At 48.0% G+C, this 20566-nt stretch overlaps 1 protein-coding gene across 1 annotated transcript in view; it reads left to right on the forward strand.

Moving 5' to 3' along the window:
- LOC311328825 (3'-5' RNA helicase YTHDC2-like) overlaps positions 1 to 7546 on the forward strand; it is a gene marked incomplete at its 3' end in the record, with an annotated part of 21090 nt that extends 13544 nt beyond the window's left edge. The window contains exons 20-27 of the mRNA XM_084462732.1: positions 61 to 333; positions 866 to 992; positions 1190 to 1398; positions 2317 to 2512; positions 3015 to 3121; positions 4318 to 4437; positions 5398 to 5594; positions 7330 to 7546. Of these exons, the coding sequence (XP_084318858.1) occupies positions 61 to 333; positions 866 to 992; positions 1190 to 1398; positions 2317 to 2512; positions 3015 to 3121; positions 4318 to 4437; positions 5398 to 5594; positions 7330 to 7546 (1446 nt within the window). The remainder of the gene's footprint in view (positions 1 to 60; positions 334 to 865; positions 993 to 1189; positions 1399 to 2316; positions 2513 to 3014; positions 3122 to 4317; positions 4438 to 5397; positions 5595 to 7329) is intronic.
- Between the last annotated feature and the right edge of the window lie 13020 nt (positions 7547 to 20566).

Here is a 20566-nt window from a genome sequence, read left to right on the forward strand (position 1 = left end):
AGAGTGTTTTTCTTAGCGGAACCAAACAGACCCATTGTTCTCTCTCATTCTAACCCTCAGAGCATCGACGCCATGGACCCATGGGAGGACCTGACGGAGCTGGGCCACCACCTGGCCGACCTGCCCGTGGAGCCGCACCTGGGCAAGATGGTGCTGTGCGGCGTGGTGCTGAAGTGCCTGGACCCCGTCCTGACCATCGCCTGCACGCTGGCGCACCGTGACCCCTTCACGCTGCCCGCCCAGGCCTCGCAGAGGAGGGCGGCCATGCTCTGCCGCAAGCGCTTCACTGCCGCCACCTTCAGCGACCACATGGCCTTGCTCCGAGCCTTCCAGGTTTTTACTTTTTTTAAATTTAACCTTTATTAACCAGGCAAGTCGTTAAGAACACATTTTTATTTAGAATAGTGACCTGCAAAGCCTCTTGAGGGAAGGGGGGTGGGTCTGAAAATGAATGTCAAAGTTATTTTAAAACCAACACAGTTAACAGACAACAGAACACATCCAAACAGTCAACACAGTTAACAGACAGCAGAACACATCCAAACAGTCAACACAGTTAACAGACAGCAGAACACATCCAAACAGTCAACACAGTTAACAGACAACAGAACACATCCAAACAGTCAACACAGTTAACAGACAACAGAACAAATCCAAACAGTCAACACAGTTAACAGACAGCAGAACACATCCAAACAGTCAACACAGTTAACAGACAGCAGAACACATCCAAACAGTCAACACAGTTAACAGACAGCAGAACACATCCAAACAGTCAACACAGTTAACAGACAGCAGGGTTAGGGTTAGAATGTGTAACTGTGGTGTCAGAATGGCGGTTGACAGGTGTGTGTTTGTGGGGCAGGCCTGGCAGAAGGCCCACAGCGAAGGCTGGGAGAGATCCTTCTGTGAGAAGAACTTCCTGTCCCAGGCCACCATGGAGATCATCATAGGCATGAGGACCCAGCTGCTCGGGCAGCTCCGAGCCATCGGTGGGTCCCCTGGAGAACCTTTAGAACCTAGAGAACCTCAGACATCGTACTCATTATCTGTCCCTCCTTCCACCGTCCACGACTTGTTCTCATGTAGCAGAAAATCCAACCAAAGTTAAAAGAGCTTTAGCTAAAAAACTATAATGAGAAAGGACATGTCCATCATAGTGAAGTGTGTGACTGGGATTGGTCCCCAGGGTTGGTGCGAGCACGCGGGGGCGGGGACATCCGGGATGTGAACATGAACTCTGAGAACTGGTCGGTGGTGAAGGCGGCGCTGGTGGCGGGGTTGTACCCCAACCTGATCCACGTGGACCGGGACACCGGCTCGCTGTCCGGGGCCAAGGAGAAGAGGGTCCGTCTCCACCCCACCTCTGTGCTCAGCCAGCCTCCGACGTACAAGAAGGTAGGACGACCACCATCACTCACTCACTCACTCACTCACTCACTCACTCACTCACTCACTCACTCACTCACTCACTCACTCACTCACCCACCCACCCACTCACTCACTCACTCACTCACTCACTCACTCATTCATACATTCACTCACTCACACATTCACTCACTCACTCACTCATTCATACATTCACTCACTCACTCACATTGAAGGCTAAAGAAAGTTTGTCGTTGGGTGTTTGACTCATCCTGTAGTTGCATAGTCATTCACACGTTTTTGCTTCTATTGTCTCTAAATATAGCCATGGTGTTCAGCTCATCTCTAATGTAACTGTGGTGTTCAGGCTCTATTCTCATCTCTAATGTAACCATGGTGTTCAGGCTCTATTCATCTCTAAATGTAACTGTGGTGTTCAGGCTCTATTCTCATCTCTAATGTAACCATGGTGTTCAGGCTCTATTCATCTCTAAATGTAACTGTGGTGTTCAGGCTCTATTCAGGCTCTATTCTCATCTCTAATGTAACTGGGTGTTCAGGCTCTATTCTCATCTCTAATGTAACTGTGGTGTTCAGGCTCTATTCTCATCTCTAATGTAACTGGTGTTCAGGCTCTATTCTCATCTCTAATGTAACTGTGGTGTTCAGGCTCTATTCTCATCTCTAATGTAACTGGTGTTCAGGCTCTATTCTCATCTCTAATGTAACTGTGGTGTTCAGGCTCTATTCATCTCTAATGTAACTGGGTGTTCAGGCTCTATTCTCATCTCTAATGTAACTGTGGTGTTCAGGCTCTATTCTCATCTCTAATGTAACTGGGTGTTCAGGCTCTATTCTCACCCCCTCCGGGGTCCAGTTCTCCTGACCACTTAAACAGCTTTCTGCAAGAAGCCCCCGTGAGGTAAAACCCTGCGTTTCCCTGCCTAGATCCCCCCAGCCAATGGGCAGGCGGCAGCCGTGCAGGGGCTGCCCACCGATTGGCTGATCTACGACGAGATGACCAGAGCCCACAGGATCGCCAGCGTCCGCTGTTGCACCGCCGTGTCGCCCTTCTCCCTGACTATATTTGGAGGCTGTGCCAAATTACCCAGCTCTGCCTTCCAAGAGCCGGCGGTTCTCAAAGGTAGCTCCTGACTGCCTGTCAAGAATTCACTCACTATTATATATGCTTCTAGTCAGTACTGCGTGTCTGTGTCTATTATATATGCTTGTAGTCTATTATACATGCTTCTAGTTAAATATGCTTCTAGTCAGTACTACGTGTCTGTGTGTGGTCCCTGATCGGTCCATGGTGCCGAGGGTGTACTCATTCCTGTGCTCCTGTGTTCCTGTGCTCCTGTGTTCCTGTTTCCTGTGCTCCTGTGTTCCTGTTTCCTGTGTTCCTGTTTCCTGTGCTCCTGTGTTCCTGTTTCCTGTGCTCCTGTTTCCTGTGCTCCTGTTTCCTGTGCTCCTTTGTTCCTGTGTTCCTGTTTCCTGTGTTCCTGTGTTCCTGTTTCCTGTGTTCCTGTTTCCTGTGCTCCTGTTTCCTGTGCTCCTTTGTTCCTGTGTTCCTGTTTCCTGTGTTCCTGTTTCCTGTGTTCCTGTGTTCCTGTTTCCTGTTTCCTGTGCTCCTGTGCTGGGTGTAGACGAGGGGGTGAATGAGAGCAGTGACAGCGAGATGGAGGAGCGTTCCACAGCACACCTGGCACAGGTGAAGATTGACGAGTGGCTCAACTTTAAACTGGACAGAGAGGTAAGGAGGAAGTCCTACAGTATGATTGCGTATTATGGAGACATTGTTGTTTATGTTTAACTGAACTTTGTGCTTCATCGTCTCAGAGTCTGAGACAGTTGCTCCTCAGCCCAGGGGAGTCATTTAAACAGACGGACGTCTGTCTCTCTCAGGTGTAGCAGAGCTGGTGTTGAGGTTCTCTATCTCTCTCTCAGGTGTAGCAGAGCTGGTGTTGAGGTTCTCTATCTCTCTCTCAGGTGGCAGAGCTGGTGTTGAGGTTCTCTATCTCTCTCTCAGGTGTAGCAGAGCTGGTGTTGAGGTTCTCTATCTCTCTCAGGTGGCAGAGCTGGTGTTGAGGTTCTCTATCTCTCTCTCAGGTGGCAGAGCTGGTGTTGAGGTTCTCTATCTCTCTCTCAGGTGTAGCAGAGCTGGTGTTGAGGTTCTCTATCTCTCTCAGGTGGCAGAGCTGGTGTTGAGGTTCTCTATCTCTCTCTCAGGTGGCAGAGCTGGTGTTGAGGTTCTCTATCTCTCTCTCAGGTGGCAGAGCTGGTGTTGAGGTTCTCTATCTCTCTCAGGTGCAGCAGAGCTGGTGTTGAGGTTCTCTATCTCTCTCTCAGGTGTAGCAGAGCTGGTGTTGAGGTTCTCTATCTCTCTCAGGTGGCAGAGCTGGTGTTGAGGTTCTCTATCTCTCTCTCAGGTGGCAGAGCTGGTGTTGAGGTTCTCTATCTCTCTCAGGTGCAGCAGAGCTGGTGTTGAGGTTCTCTATCTCTCTCTCAGGTGTAGCAGAGCTGGTGTTGAGGTTCTCTATCTCTCTCTCAGGTGGCAGAGCTGGTGTTGAGGTTCTCTATCTCTCTCTCAGGTGGCAGAGCTGGTGTTGAGGTTCTCTATCTCTCTCTCAGGTGTAGCAGAGCTGGTGTTGAGGTTCTCTATCTCTCTCAGGTGGCAGAGCTGGTGTTGAGGTTCTCTATCTCTCTCTCAGGTGGCAGAGCTGGTGTTGAGGTTCTCTATCTCTCTCAGGTGGCAGAGCTGGTGTTGAGGTTCTCTATCTCTCTCTCAGGTGGCAGAGCTGGTGTTGAGGTTCTCTATCTCTCTCTCAGGTGTAGCAGAGCTGGTGTTGAGGTTCTCTATCTCTCTCTCAGGTGGCAGAGCTGGTGTTGAGGTTCTATCTCTCTCTCAGGTGGCAGAGCTGGTGTTGAGGTTCTCTATCTCTCTCTCAGGTGGCAGAGCTGGTGTTCCAGCTGAGACAGAAGTGGCACAGTCTGTTCCTCCGGAGGATCCGCTGCCCGTCCAAACCCTGGTCCCAGCTGGACGACGCCACGCTGCGCGCCCTGGTCTCGGTGAGCGCTCACACACTCCGTCCAACGCTCACACACTAACGCTCACACACACTCCATCCAACGCTCACACACTCTCCATCCAACGCTCACACACTCTCCGTCCAACACTCACACACTCTCCATCCAACGCTCACACACTCTCCATCCAACACTCACACACTCCATCCAACGCTCACACACTCCATCCAACGCTCACACACTAACGCTCACACACACTCCATCCAACACTCACACACTCTCCATCCAACACTCACACACTCCATCCAACACTCACACACTCTCCATCCAACACTCACACACTCTCCATCCAACGCTCACACACTCTCCATCCAACGCTCACACACTAACGCTCACACACACTCCATCCAACACTCACACACTCTCCATCCAACACTCACACACTCCATCCAACACTCACACACTCTCCATCCAACACTCACACACTAACGCTCACACACACTCCATCCAACACTCACACACTCTCCATCCAACACTCACACACTCTCCATCCAACACTCACACACTAACGCTCACACACTCTCCATCCAGCGCTACTGAAATATTCATGACAATCCCTAGGATTTTTAAAATTTTAAGTCAACGTTGATTTTCCACGTGACGTTTTGACGAAGCACGTCCGTTTGTGTGCAGGTGCACAGTATTAACACGGTAGTACCATGTTAATATCTATATTTATTACTAGGAAATTACCTGCAAATACCAGTAGTTACTAGTACTCGTTACAGTACCTGCGTAGTTACCCCAAAATAGAAGCATTTACATGGTATTACCCTGGTAACCACACAGGTAACTAGTAACTAATGGTAATTGCCATGTTATTACCCTGGTATTACCGTGGTATTACCGTGTTATTACCCTGGTATTACCCTGGTATTACCGTGTTATTACCGAGCTGTAATGCAAAGTGTTAGCAGAGTGTTGGACTGAGCGGTGTCCCAGGTGCTAGGGGCGGAGGAGCAGGCGTCGGGCCTGCAGCAGCCCACCGGGATCGGCCAGCGGCCCCGGCCCATGTGCCCCGACGAGCCACCCCAGACCTCCTCCTGGAGGGCCAACAACAGCCGGAGGACCCCCGGCAACGGAGACGCCCCGGAGACCCCCGACCACTTCCCCCTCCCCCCACACACCGGCCACGACAGGTCTGAGTCACATCAGTCTAATAGCAGGGCAGGTCTGAGTCACATCAGTCTAATAGCAGGTCTGAGTCACATCAGTCTAATAGCAGGTCTGAGTCACATCAGTCTAATAGCAGGTCTGAGTCACATCAGTCTAATAGCAGGGCAGGTCTGAGTCACATCAGTCTAATAGCAGGTCTGAGTCACATCAGTCTAATAGCAGGTCTGAGTCACATCAGTCTAATAGCAGGGCTGAGTCACATCAGTCTAATAGCAGGTCTGAGTCACATCAGTCTAATAGCAGGTCTGAGTCACATCAGTCTAATAGCAGGGCTGAGTCATATCAGTCTAATAGCAGGGCAGGGCTGAGTCATATCAGTCTAATAGCAGGGCTGAGTCATATCAGTCTAATAGCAGGGCAGGTCTGAGTCACATCAGTCTAATAGCAGGGCTGAGTCATATCAGTCTAATAGCAGGGCAGGTCTGAGTCACATCAGTCTAATAGCAGGGCTGAGTCATATCAGTCTAATAGCAGGTCTGAGTCACATCAGTCTAATAGCAGGTCTGAGTCACATCAGTCTAATAGCAGGTCTGAGTCACATCAGTCTAATAGCAGGTCTGAGTCACATCAGTCTAATAGCAGGTCTGAGTCACATCAGTCTAATAGCAGGTCTGAGTCACATCAGTCTAATAGCAGGGCAGGTCTGAGTCACATCAGTCTAATAGCAGGTCTGAGTCACATCAGTCTAATAGCAGGTCTGAGTCATATCAGTCTAATAGCAGGGCAGGTCTGAGTCACATCAGTCTAATAGCAGGGCAGGTCTGAGTCACATCAGTCTAATAGCAGGGCAGGTCTGAGTCACATCAGTCTAATAGCAGGGCAGGTCTGAGTCACATCAGTCTAATAGCAGGGCATGTCTGAGTCACATCAGTCTAATAGCAGGTCTGAGTCACATCAGTCTAATAGCAGGGCAGGTCTGAGTCACATCAGTCTAATAGCAGGGCAGGTCTGAGTCACATCAGTCTAATAGCAGGGCAGGTCTGAGTCACATCAGTCTAATAGCAGGGCAGGTCTGAGTCACATCAGTCTAATAGCAGGGCAGGTCTGAGTCACATCAGTCTAATAGCAGGGCAGGTCTGAGTCACATCAGTCTAATAGCAGGGCAGGTCTGAGTCACATCAGTCTAATAGCAGGTCTGAGTCACATCAGTCTAATAGCAGGTCTGAGTCACATCAGTCTAATAGCAGGGCATGTCTGAGTCACATCAGTCTAATAGCAGGTCTGAGTCACATCAGTCTAATAGCAGGGCAGGTCTGAGTCACATCAGTCTAATAGCAGGGCAGGTCTGAGTCACATCAGTCTAATAGCAGGGCAGGTCTGAGTCACATCAGTCTAATAGCAGGGCAGGTCTGAGTCACATCAGTCTAATAGTCACATCAGTCTAATAGCAGGGCAGGTCTGAGTCACATCAGTCTAATACGCAGGGCTCGGCCATGAGATCCAGACAACAGCACATCGCAATGGGGTTTTCCCACGATACTGTAATCGATTTTCCGAGTTACTGTATCAATACATTATAAAGACACACAAGAAGAATATACAGAGCAAGGCAGGGAATACACATGGATATATATATATATATATATATACACATGGATATATATATATATATATATATATATATATATATATATGTACACATGGATATATAGATATGCATGAAGGATATAATTCACTCATTCACTCCTCCCATCTCAGGTCGTCCTCCAGGCTGTCCCCCGCCCCCCTCCACACCACAAAGCCCCAGGGCTCCTCCTCCCTCCTGTCCAGACCCTCCTCAGACGACCACTCCTCCGCCAGGTCCACCGACTCCTACAGCACCCCCTCCCCCACCTCCTCAGCGAAGGTACCGCCCGGCCCCGCCCGGCCCCGCCCGACCCCGCCCGGCCCCGCCCGGCCCCACGCGCGCCTCTAGTACTTTGTGCTGAATGTGCGTGAAAGGAGAGTGTATCTAGACCAGGCTTTCCTTTATCCGCTAATTACCGTGAGAAAACCTTTTTACCCAGAAAATTACTTGAAGTCCAACATTTAAATATCTATATAGAGCCCTCACCTTATATACCGTAGAGCCATAACCCCTGAAGACTGAACCATGTAAAAATGGCAGCTGTTTTTTTCAATCCACAAAATGGAACTGAGATTATAAGGACAATGTTGTTTTTTCTGAATCCGTCTGTTCTAATGTCAGCATTACACAAATTAAATAGCAGCAAAGTTGCAGGTCCAGATGCATTTGGTTTTAACCCCCAGGGTTGGTTCCCTCGTTCACCTTGTTATGTTACGTTAATGTTCGATGACGTAGTAGTGAACCTGCCTGAACGTTTTGTTTATGTGAAGTCAACACAGGACATGGCTTTTGTTCTATGAAATTGGGTGATTGCTTTTAGGAAAAGTTTGAAATGATGCAAAGAGACAAAATCTCTAAAACCAGGTACATTTTTTAATTAGGAGGGACAGTGTTAGAATCCAGTGTGTTGATTGACAGTTAACAGACTTCTATTGGCAGTTGGGATCAGCACCAACAACCCTGGTTTTATGTGTTGATGTTGATGACAGTATGTTTAAAGGTGTGTCCCTCAGACAGGAGTGCAGGAAGCCATAGCAACCATACGCTTGGAAGCAGGGGTTCATCTTTCTCTGTCCAGGACAGAAATGTTTACTTTACTCTTTACTCAGCTGAACTGATTTGTGAACCTTTTTGTAAGTTTATTTAAAGACATAATAGTTGTATTCCGTTTTTTGGATATTAAAGGGGGGTTAGGAGAATGTGAAGTTGTTAAGGAGAGTTAATATTTACAACAGACTAAGTCTGTTCTTTTGAGCCATTTTTATGGTTGTATTAATGCAGTAATAAATGCAGGTTGTTGCATCACACCCACGTTGTAGTGTTTGCTCAGTGCCTGTTTCAGACGGAAAGACGTGAAACACCTTAACAGTGCAAGAAAAGATTTATTTACTACATATTTACATTCTGCCCACCTGTCAGTGGGTTATACAATGCATATTTGAATTGAAGCATTATAAATGACAGTTCTGTCGATGTTACTGAGGGCGCCCTCTGCTGGAGGCGTGTAGCATCCGCAGCAGCAGGTCTGGGGCGGCGCTCTGCTCGCTGGCCGGCCGGCGGCTACTTTCCTTTTTTTTCCAATCTCGTTGTTTTGTCAATGTTCATATATCAAGAATCAGGTGACAAGAGTCCATGATTGAGGAGGGGCAGCATGTGGTCCTGGTGTGGTAACCTCTCTGCAGCAGGAGAGCAGTAGAAGAGACTGGCTGGTAGGCAGAAGCACAGTGGTGTTGTGGATCCTTTTACAGGGGGCTCTTGCAGGGGCCTTCTCTGCGGGGGGCTCTGGGGAAGGCTTGTGGATGCAGACTGCACTGATGGAGGTACACACTCTCTCTGTGTTCCACCTGGGCATCGACCTCTGGTCCGCTCTCATCAATGAACTCCACCTGCGACAAGACACATTATTCCAGAGTGACTGGGGTGTCATTCAGTGTGTGTGTGTGTCCCAAGCTGGCTGCATGCCTGCATGAGAAAACTATGAATGTTACAGCTTATATATTGACACCATAGGAATCCTGAGAACTTGCAGAACATTTCTATGTATAATATGTCTGTATAGATTAAACACTGTATCTTCTGCCCTGACCATGTGTAATAGTAGCCTACACAGCTCAGACAGAGAACTAAACATACTCCAATAAACACCTGAGACGGCAGTGACAGTATAGGTGCCTTTACTGAAGCCTTTTTGTGAAACTGCAACATAAGAATGAGACAACAAACAACCATATGAATATACATGAAAACGCATGAGACAATGCAACTGATAATTACATGACATGAATGCATCCTAATTAAATGTTCCATGTGACAAGATACACACCAAATGAACCACCAAACTACCAAGACACAACACTTAATATCAATAATAATCTCTACACAATACAGGTAGCTAACGGCAGGGCTAGGGTTAACAGCTAGCTAGTAACGTTGCATTGCTAGCATAAACAACAGCTAGAGTGGCTATAACATACTAAAACAAACAAAACTGACATCTTATCACAACAATCCAAGCAATAGACAAATAAATATCCTGTTGCTACTTACAGACTGGTCCAAATCAAGGGCGAAATCAAGAAGAGAAAGAACACATGAAATTCTCCAACTCTGTTTCTCTGTCAAAAACGGAGACTCCACTGACTGACCGGAAGTTCAGATAGATAATAACATCCACCAGTAGGTGGCGCCCAAACCATGCAATTTAGCCACAGGGACCAGAATACTGTAGGCATGGCGACAAGTTAGAAAAAGGGTTAACATGCAAAATTAGCAGCTCAAAAGTTAGTGCGGCACCATATGTCTCAATTGGGAGCGCAGTTGCCGAACAAATCGTCATACAGTGAAAACTATAAGTCACACGGCTTAGAAACTTACATTGTACGAATCAGCACAGTTATGGGAACGTTTCGATATATAATATGTGTATGAGCTGTTAAAACTGTAGGCATAGCAACAAGTTAGAAAAAGAGTAAAAATGCAAAATTAGCAGCTCAAAAGCTAGAGTGCAGCGCCATACGTTTAAATGGGGAGCGCAGTTGCCGAACAAATCATCATACAGCGAAAAGTATAAGTCACACAGCTTAGATACTTACATTGTACGAATCAGCACAGTTGTGTGAAAGTTTTGATGTATAATATGTGTGTGAGCTTTCAAAACTGTAGGAGTGCCAGCAGTTTACAAAATGTGTAAATATTTTCAAAGCAACAGCTGCCACCACTCTAAAAGCATAATGATACTGAACATTCCACCAGCAGTTTCAATGGCACAAAAATTACTATTAAAAGTTAAATTACTAAAAAACTATAAAAAATATCAAAAATCTGAATACATCCGTTAAAGAGCTAAACATCGTGAACATTTTAAAATTTGAATGAAGTTTCTAGCACAAAGTATGAAGAAGTTATAAAGGTGACAAAAAACGGGGAGAATAATAATAATAAAGAAATAGTGGGAATATCACAAGGCCAGCAGGATATCCTCCCGACACACCGCCTTCTCCACCAACTGATCCAGCTGCGTGCGTTTGGGCATGGTGGCGTAGTCCTCCTCCCTGGCCACACTCCTGCCCTCACACAGCGGCCTCCCCCGGGGCCCCGGCCAGGCCTGGGCCCACAGTTGCTCCGTAGGCCCAGCTGAAGGGGCAGGAGGTAGGCGTGCACCTGCTGCTTTGGCATTAGGGGAAACCCTGGCTAAAAGGCGGGCACATCGCCCAAGCAGGCGGCTGGTCATGGAGGAACGCAGGGGAAGCAACCCAAAGACCAGAGAAACACCTGCTCACAATGCAGCAGCTGAGATCACCATCACCTGAGAGAGACAGAGAAAGAGAGAGAGAGAGAGAGAGAGAGAGTGGACAGAAATGAGATAGGAGGGGAGTAGGTGGAGGAGAAGGGAGAGGCAAGAACACAAAGAGAGAGAGATGGGGATATGAGTTGAGCAGATACTCTGACGCATGAGAGCTATAGCTATACGGTATAACCAGGCTCAGATTCCAGGCTCGAACACAAGGAGAACATGCAAACTCCGCACAGAAAGGCCCAGAGAGCTTCTCGCTGTGAGGTGACAGCACATGAGCGATTTGGGGGTTCAGTGTCTTGTTCAAGAACACTTTGGCACACTGCCGGGAGCTGAGATCCAACCGGGGACCTTCCAATCTCCAGCCGGCTCCTCTACCTCCTGCACATCAATGAAAGTAAAACATAACAGCTGTTCTACCTCCCGAGCTACATCTCATTCACCCATTCACACACCAGTGGCGGCAGCTGCAACATTACCTCCTGAGCCACAGCCATCCATGAACGTATTTCATGTAGTTCACGTAGTAAAAAATATTTGTATATAACATTTGTCATTCATATTTGACATCATGAGATATCAAATTAATAGTCCAATGCACCTTAGTTGCTACACTGCTACAGCTTGTAGGCTATCATTTCGGTTCATAACCGACCAGACTCCGTGATCATTCCTCACTTTAAATAAAATCTTGACACCTAGCTATAACTAGATTAGCCCTAGTCCAGGGCCCTGAACCAGTGCTATAGCTAGATATGTATTTACTCGCTAGCATCAAGCTAAGTAGCGATACGTTTATCCATAAACTAGTTTTAACCATACTTTGCCCCGTCAAGCTCATAGTGTCGAATGAATGCTTCTGGCTGCTGTCATGAAGCAAATTTCTGACCTTGTGGCTTGTCAAGCAGGTAGACGCTGCACTTATGAAACGCACAAGATCAATGAATGCCCTATATCCTATGTCAAGAGACAAACGCAAACATGTATAGGCACACGTTACACATGCAATCTCAAACTTCTTTAATTTTACCTTTTTAGATTAGACTGTGAGAGTCGGCGACATTCACATGGAGAGCTCGGCTGACAGTCGCAAGAAAATGACGTCATGAGTAGATGTCAAGTGATCTTCGGACGACGCTGTGGTTGGTCAGCTGTAAACTGCTTCTGCAGAATCTGCACTGCTGAGTTCTGCGTTTACACACTTATTTTTTAATCTGATTGAAATCAATCCGATTGAAGATTTCTGGGAACTGGTAATATGGAATGTGATATACATACATACATACATACATTGTGCTGTTTATATGCACCAACGCATGTAGATGTAATCGGAAAAACTATGTGACGTGCGCACGTAGGCAGGAGTGTGTGAGTTACTATGGTTACGGAAGCACAAGCAACAATGGATATCTATCGTATGTCTGTTCAGCACACGGATGTATTGGTTCATCGCATTATTTGCTGTCGTTGTGATGCTCTTAAAGAAGCAACAGCTTGATAACTGTCCTACTGGACGTTTTGTGGACTTGTTGTAAACAGGTCGTTGCACTGTCCCGTCTAGACGTCATACGTCTAGCTAGTCCTTTCACCGTCCAATGTTGTCTCCATGTTATGCACCATAAGACCGAAGAAAATGTCAAGTATATAAGTTTGAAAACCTACATGGCAATAAATGAATTCTGAATTTGATTCCTTGTTATGTTTTTTTTTTTTTTACTGTCTATGCGTCCGGTAATGTTCAGTTCTGCGTTTGGATTAAAAACAACTGTGGTCCAGTTCTGCTTGGAAGCTATTTGCTCGCCATTCATGTAGCCTACGTCTCATTTTACGGAGAGGATGCGCAGAAAGAACGCAGTCAGAGTGTTTAATCGTTACAGGATACTTGATCGTTTTATGAAAAGCTTTAAACTACCCCTCCTTTGGAATTGTTTATTCGGATTGAGGTGTGAAGGAGGTGACTTATTTATGAAACCCACCAGTCAGACGCAGGACGGGGGGCTTTATCTGCATATCACCCAGCATGCACTGCCTGTGGGTGAAGGGAGGTTGATAGGACTGAGGGATTTTAAGCAGGAGACGTAGCTACAGAATATACTAAAGAGAACACTCAAGTGGATATCTTGATGCATAGCAATATGCTACCTTTTGGTTAGAAGTATCTTTAGGGTCTCTGGGGAGGTTTTGATGGGTACCCACCCATTTTTCGGTTACTCAAATAGGTACCCTATATATAGAGTGTGGGTAGTCTGTCTATTTGTGCTTGCTAAGGCAGCACGTATACTAAAATTGGAACGATACATAGAAGATTAGCATGGCCAACTCGCGCAGGCAAGGCAATATGCACATTGTTCTAGTCTGGCCCCCTGCGACCCCCTGCGGCCTCCTGAGCGGCGCCGTTGATATAGGGGTTCACTGAATATCACTGAAGTGATCTATCAAGAACTGATGAAGTTTACACACTTGGCCTTTAAGATAGCACGACATATTCAGTGAGCCATAGGGCTCCATTGTAATCGCCAAGGTAGAGATCCAAGGTCGCCGGTTCAATCCCCACCTCCAGTGAGCCATAGGGCTCCATTGTAATCGCCAAGGTAGAGATCCAAGGTCGCCGGTTCAATCCCCACCTCCGACGCAAAATGTCCAAGTGTCCTTAACAAGACGCTGAACCCCAAATTGCTTGTGGGTGGCTCTCAATTGACTCCCCTGACTAAATAAAGGTTTCCATTCAATACCAAGACATTTCCACCAGCTAGTTATAGCTATGAACTATCTATTCTATGAATGAATTGAAAATCAACACATTATAAGTTAACAAACAAACATGATATAGGGTGTATGTTACACACTTGGCCTTTAAGATATCAATACATATTCAGTGAGCCATAGGGCTCCATGCCCAAGTGTCCTTAGCAAGACGCTGAACCCCAAATTGCTTGTGGGTGGCTCTCAATTGACTCCCCTGACTAAATAAAGGTTTCCATTCAATACCAAGACATTTCCACCAGCTAGTTATAGCTGGCAAATGAACTATCTATTCTATGAATGAATTGAAAATCAACACACAAGTTAAAAAAAGAAACATTTTAATAAAAACAGATATTCACAATAATAACATATATACAATATAATCCAACTCCTTCCTCTTACTTCCTCTTCATCTCCTCCAGCCACTGTTCGACCGTCTTCCCCCCAGACGTCTGAGCACAGAATGTGGTGTTCTTAAAACGGCTGTGCCCCGTTTCTTTTGTTTTAGGCAACCCACACTTTTTGCACCTGTATGTGTCATAGGCCTTGTGCGGCCTGACCTGGGTGGCCTGGGCCTCCTCCATTTTCTTCTTCCTCCAGGCTGTGGTCTTGGGGAGCTGGGGACCTGGAGGAACCGGGGGCACAGGGAGGGCCGTAGCAGGAGGCAGAGGGGTGGTGTGAGGGAGTGGGGCAGGGAGGGCCGTAGCATGAGGCAGAGGGGTGGTGTGAAGGAGCGGGGCAGGGTCAGAGGTGGGCCAGTGTATTGAAACCCTGCCCCTTTGGGGAGCCTCTCCACTCCTGTCCTCTGGCACAGTGAAGAAGGTTTCTGTAGTCTGCTGCTGACGCACTCCACTATCAGCTGGTGGTAAGTGGGCGGGGGCGTCAGCAGCAGGTACCTCCACACTGGGTCTCCATGGCGTTGGGTCCAGGATGGCCCGCTCCTGGTTCCTCTGTTTTTTGTTGTGCCTGCACAAACAGAGCAATAACATTCAGTACACCAATTTATTAAATATATATTAATAACATAGTTTGAATAGTATTGGTTTATTATAAGTACGTACCACTGGCTGAGGGTCAGCTTATTGACCTGAAACAAGCGGATCTCTGTCTTGGCCTGGAGGTCTGGACTGCCGTCGACCAGGTCTTTGATCCTCCGGTAGTCCCGGAGGATGGTCGCCCAGCGGTCCAACCTCACCCCAGCAATGGTCCTGCCGGCAGGGTGGAGGAGACACAGCTCTCTGAAAATGGCCTCCACAAGGCGGCTACTGTCTGGCCACTGAGAAGGCCCTACACCTTGTCCAAGAAGGCAGCTGGATGGAGAGAAAAGGCAAATAAGTAAACAAATGGCTGCTATTGAGTAAAGAAGTAAACAAATGAGTGTTATAAAGTGTGTGACTGACAAAATACAGCTCTCTCTACATACCGCTTCAGACTGTCCACTCCTGGAGTGACAGCCGTCTTTGAGCGACTAGTCCTGAAGCGCCCCTTCACTAGTCGGTCCCGGAACCTCTCAGGGTAGGTCACCGCCTTCTTGTCATCCGGGGTCAGCTTCGCCCAGAGAGCTATGATCTCCAGCACCTTCTGCCTGGAGATCCACGCCTGGTCCCTCAGACTGAGCAGTGCGTGTCCCAGGCGGACCACATGCTGGTACCCCGGCGCTCCATCTGGTCCCAGGAAGTCCTGAGAAGAAAAGGAAATCAACAAGATGATTATTAAAAACCAAATTCAATTTTTTTCAAGGTTCAAGGTAGTTTTATTTGGCACATGTACAGTAATACAGGGTAAAACATGCAGTGAAAGGGGGGTGCTGAGTCACTGTGCATTTCCCTGCATGTCTAGTGTGATCTACAGTAAATCTTACATTGTCATCCTCTGGCGCCGCAGCACCCTCCTGCTCGGGACCGGGCTGTGAGGGAGGCGCTGGACCGGGCTGTGAGGGAGGCGCTAGACCAGGCTGTGAGGGAGGTGCTGGACCGGGCTGAGAGGGAGGTGCCCTGGGTAGAGGAGGCAGGAGGTCTTCCAGGACAATGGTAGGATCTAGATCCTCCTCGTTGCCCAGATCGATCCCCTCGTCGTCCTCCAACTCAAAGTCCTCCTCCCTCACTCCATCAGGCACCTCTGGGTCCCTGGTGAGCTCTTCTGGTTCTTCTCCAATCTGGGAGAGGAGGTAGTCCAGTCCGATGAGCTCACCTGAAACAAAGTACAGAAAGGGTTTATTTACTGGTGTGTGTGTGTTTGTGTGTTCTGTGTAAGAACCTGAGAGAGAGTGCAAGGGAGAGAGAGAATACATACCAGTGTATGGAACAGGGTGCGTGAAGTCCTCAGCTATCTTACAAGCCAACAACTCTTCAGTGAGGGAGTTGATGGCCTGTTTCAGGCGGCCGTCATAGCTGTGGAGGGATGGTCCGTAGTGCCCCTCCACAGCTATCCCAGCCCGGTCCTCATTCCACCTGGTGAGCCCCTCCAGGAGGAAGGCATGGTAGTGGCCCCCCCTCAGGCGAGTTCCTTTAAAAAATGAAACAAGATTTTTTTGTATTAATAAACTCTCACCCAACGTCCAGCCACTGGTTAAGTGAACATGAGCTTAACAACATCTGTTTAAATGTCTGAGTATATACCTGGAATGAACCGGTTCAGGTGGAGGTGAAAGGACTCCAGTGACGACGACCCCCGGGAGCAGCGGAACACAGGCAGGAGGAGCCCTCCCTTCTTCTCCCTGCCTGTCTGGGTGTACATCTGCACGCCGGGGGGATCCTGGATGCACTCCAGGTGACGCCGCTGGCTGTCCCAGATGACCTCAATCTTCCGGTGGTCCAGGAACGGAACGCCCAGGGTGTCGGTGGAGCTCCAGAAGTCCCTGAACAGCTCCTTCAGACGCCGCTCGGTCTCCTGCACCCCACGAGTGCGGCGGCGACAGTGCCTGGCCAGCTCCTTCTTGGAGATGCTGTTGGCCACCTGGGCGTCGCTGATGGGTCCCAGGGAGGAAGCCTCCAGTAGCGCGCGCTTGGCCGCCATCAGCAGGTCTACATCCTCTCTGCACCACTCGAATATGCAGCCTGACATGCGGCTCAGAAACAAGCCGTAGAGAGGATGGCAGTCCGTGGTCACTCCCCCAGCCAGCCGGCAGGTGAAGTGCCAGATGTCCAGCCGGACTGCAAGCTTGTCCCACTGGCTGAACATGGCTGCCGCTTTGCCCGGGCCATGGGCAGAGCAGCAGTCCCGGTCCACATACAGCAGCACGGGAGGTGGGACCCCCGCGTCCTGGTAGCGCTGCTGCAGGCCTGCTGTCATGGGGAGCAGTTCCACTCCCTCCGCCTCTGTCAGGACTGTTATGAGCACCTGCCCCAGCTCGTTGGCCACGTTGGTGGCCCAGGCTGCCCTCCCCTGGAGCTTGCCCGCCAGCTTCTTGGTCACCTAACAACAAACAGATGTATAACATAGGGATGACATTAATATATCTATATTTCACAGGGATACAATTCATGTTTTCATTCTGCCATTCATTGTTACCTTCTTTGTGGAGTCCATCTTCAAGATGGATCCATACACGGAGGTGATCCGGGCCTTCATCTCCTCCATCCTGGGCACCAAATCAGCAGCGCGGACGGTCAGCAGCCAACGGGGTGAGGGCACAGGGATCATGGGAATCGGAGGCAGGACGGTTCTCACCGCAGCACCCGGGACAGCAAACTTCTTGCAGGTGCTGAGGTAGAGGATGGTCTGGGCCTTCCAGCGCTCGCTGTGCTGCTCCCTGATCTGGTTGTACAGCCTGGTGGTGCTGTTCCCCAGAGTCCTCTCCCTCATCAGCTTCAACACCTTTATGTCACAGGCCAGACTGATGGAGAGATGGGCAGATAAGACAATCATTAGTTATAGGATAACTTGAATCAGCAGGGCTTTTTTTTATAATCTATTTTGCATAAAAGCTGTGTGTCTACTCACTGGTAGGTAAGAACAGCTGGAAACAGGCTCCTGCGTCCGGGCTCCAGCTGATCCAGGGTGTCGAGGGACCAGGAAGTGTACTTCTTGGTACAGCGTCGGCACTCCAGGTACTCCGTAGCCAGGAAGTACCACCCTTCCAGGTCCAGGACCTTGCGCACAACTTTATAAAGGCCACAGCTTGTGAGCGCATGCTCCTTGCACGGCCGACTGCAGGACTTCAGGGCGTGGTTCTTGCAGTCTGGCTGGGTGCACACAAACTTGTAGGCCCACAAGCGGTACGGCATCCACAGGCAGAGCGGGCGGAGGAAGAACCCATCTGGAGAAGCCGGAGGTTGGTGGAAGATGTTGGGCAGCGGAGGGGGGTGATACCAGAGGGTCAGGTCGCTCTTGATGACCGCTTTCCCACTGGCATCGTCTTTGAAGAGCGCCTTGCTCACCCACTGGTGCTGCTCTTTAGGGAGGGTTTTAATCCACCCATCAGGCAGAAGAACCTGTGAAAGAGAGAACACATTAGGTTCAGCTCTGTGTGTGTGTGTGTGTGTGTGTGTGTGTGTGTGTGTGTGTGTGTGTGCGTTTGTGTGTGTGTGTGTGTGTGCGTGCGTGCGTGTTTGATTACCTCTTTGTGAGTGACAGGCGGAGGCTGTGGCCTGATTCTCAGTCTGTCCAAGGCTAGGGATGGAGGAGCTGGCAGGGTGGTGGCGGTTGGAGGAACAACCTGTGAAAGACATTAGGTTATTACAAATTATTATTGTTATTAATAATAATAATAATAATGATAATAATAACAATAAGAATGATTGATTACCTCTGGCTCAGTGATGACCTCTGGCTGAGCAACAGGCCTGTCAGCCAACAACAAGGATGTTGGAGCTGGAGCTACACAGTTAATAAAACAAAGGTTAATCTACCATAATATTGCACAAGAGTTTAACTTTAACACAATACTTTAATTTGGTACAGAATTGCATTAATGTATTACTACAATGCAGTGTGCAAAGAGTTGAATTGAAATGATTGCAGCCAAATAGCAAAGTAAATAGTGGAAGCCTTTTTGCTTTCGCAGTTCGAATGCAGCGCCAGCGCGCGAGGAGCTCACTTAAGGGCGGGACCAGACGCGCCGATTGGCCGAGCAAACATTGGAACCATTAGAACAGCCAATGGCGCTCTGCGGCAAACATTGGGACAGCCAATGAGGGCGGGCGCGGCAACATTGGAACCAGAACATTACATATTCCAGAGGGAAGCAAAAAACAGTTTCACCTGGGGGCCAGAAAAGTGAGCTGTAAAAATTCTTCCCTGACCTCTCTCAACGAGACAATTGAACAAGCTCCTGGAAAATGTCTATTGGCTAAGAACATATACAGAGCAGTAAACATGGGCTAGATACTTTATAAGAGAGACATGATTAACAGGAGAGTAGTAGAATAGTTACAGAGAAGTTGCCTACATGGTAGGCCATTATGTGTTAGCTATCCCTGTAGTCTCTAATATGTACGCAGAGCCATAAAAGCAACACAGATATTAAAACAACGTGCCAGTTGCAGTGCAACCAGCATCTGTATACAAATCTTAATATACACACTGTGCATAACAGGATATACACCAAAGTATACAGAGGATTCACAAGCAGGCTGGAGGCTGCCTTTCTGTGTCTCTCGGTCCTGGCAAGTAATTGTAGGCTAGACTGAAAAGGTACATCGTGTGCAGTCAAGGCCCCAGCGAGAATTGAACTCGCGACCCCTGGTTTACAAGACCAGTGCTCTAACCACTGAGCTATGGAGCCTCACCTATCAGATGTGAAGGATACTGTCCACTACAGATGGCACACCTCAATGCAGAGGCCACACCTATGTCGTTTCAACACTCTTTTGTTTGAACACCTATAGTCACAATCCCTCAAAGTAGGCTGGACAAGAGCAACATGTCAGGTATAGAAGGAAAGCTTCTTTTTTTTTTTTTAAGACTAAGTGATTCAGATTTTTATTCAGCCAAGTAAGCTTGCACCTATGAGGAATTTGACTAGGTCTGTTGGTGCATGATAATAAACGTAAGATTCAGATAATAACAAAACATTCAATATCTGTTTATTAGCCATGTATATGGTTCACACATACTAGGAATTTAACTAGCCCTTCTCAGGATCTGTGAGTGCGCTGATGACGTAGCATCTGCTACCACAGTCCTTTCTACCACCATAGGAAATTCTGACTTTTAAATAGTCGCCAAGTTGGCGGCGCTTGGCGCTCATATTTAAAAGTGTCAAATAAACATTTCAAAGCCACTCACCAAAGCAGAAATTCCTATTCTAACAAACGATGGGTTTTGAAAGCTCGGCGCTACCGGCATCGTCATTATTTTTCGAGGTAGTTTCGAGGGGGGGGGGGGCAGCTGTGGAGAGGTCCATGCCCCTGCTGGGGGGAGGTGAGGGGGCTGGGTTGATGCAGCTGTTGAATGTGGGGGGGACCCATTGTTTTTCAAACCTGCAGTGGAACTCGTTCAGTGTTATGTAAGAACAAGACAGGACAGTGGAAAATAAAATAGTGAAACGTACAAATAGGCTATAAACATAGTTATTACTTTTATGGTGTACATTGGATTTGGAGATCAAACTATGGCTTTCTGGCCTGGTGGATTTTTTTTCTTTCACTCTGATTAAATCGGGTGACGTAAGAGAGGCAAAAGACAAGAGAACAGCACAAAGAACACCAGTGCTGGGATTAGAAACTATTGGTCATGAACCTGTGTCAAGGTAAACAATTAGGGAGAGGGCACTTCCTTATTTAATGGGTAAAGTGCATACAGTAAGTGAAAGAAAATGTCTGGTTAGCAATTGAACACGTTTATTTATAACAATGAAGCAGCATTGTCCTGCTATTTGCTTTATCTCA

The sequence above is a fragment of the Borostomias antarcticus genome (assembly GCF_949987555.1).
Source record: "Borostomias antarcticus genome assembly, contig: scaffold_62, whole genome shotgun sequence".
NCBI lineage: Eukaryota > Metazoa > Chordata > Actinopteri > Stomiiformes > Stomiidae > Borostomias > Borostomias antarcticus.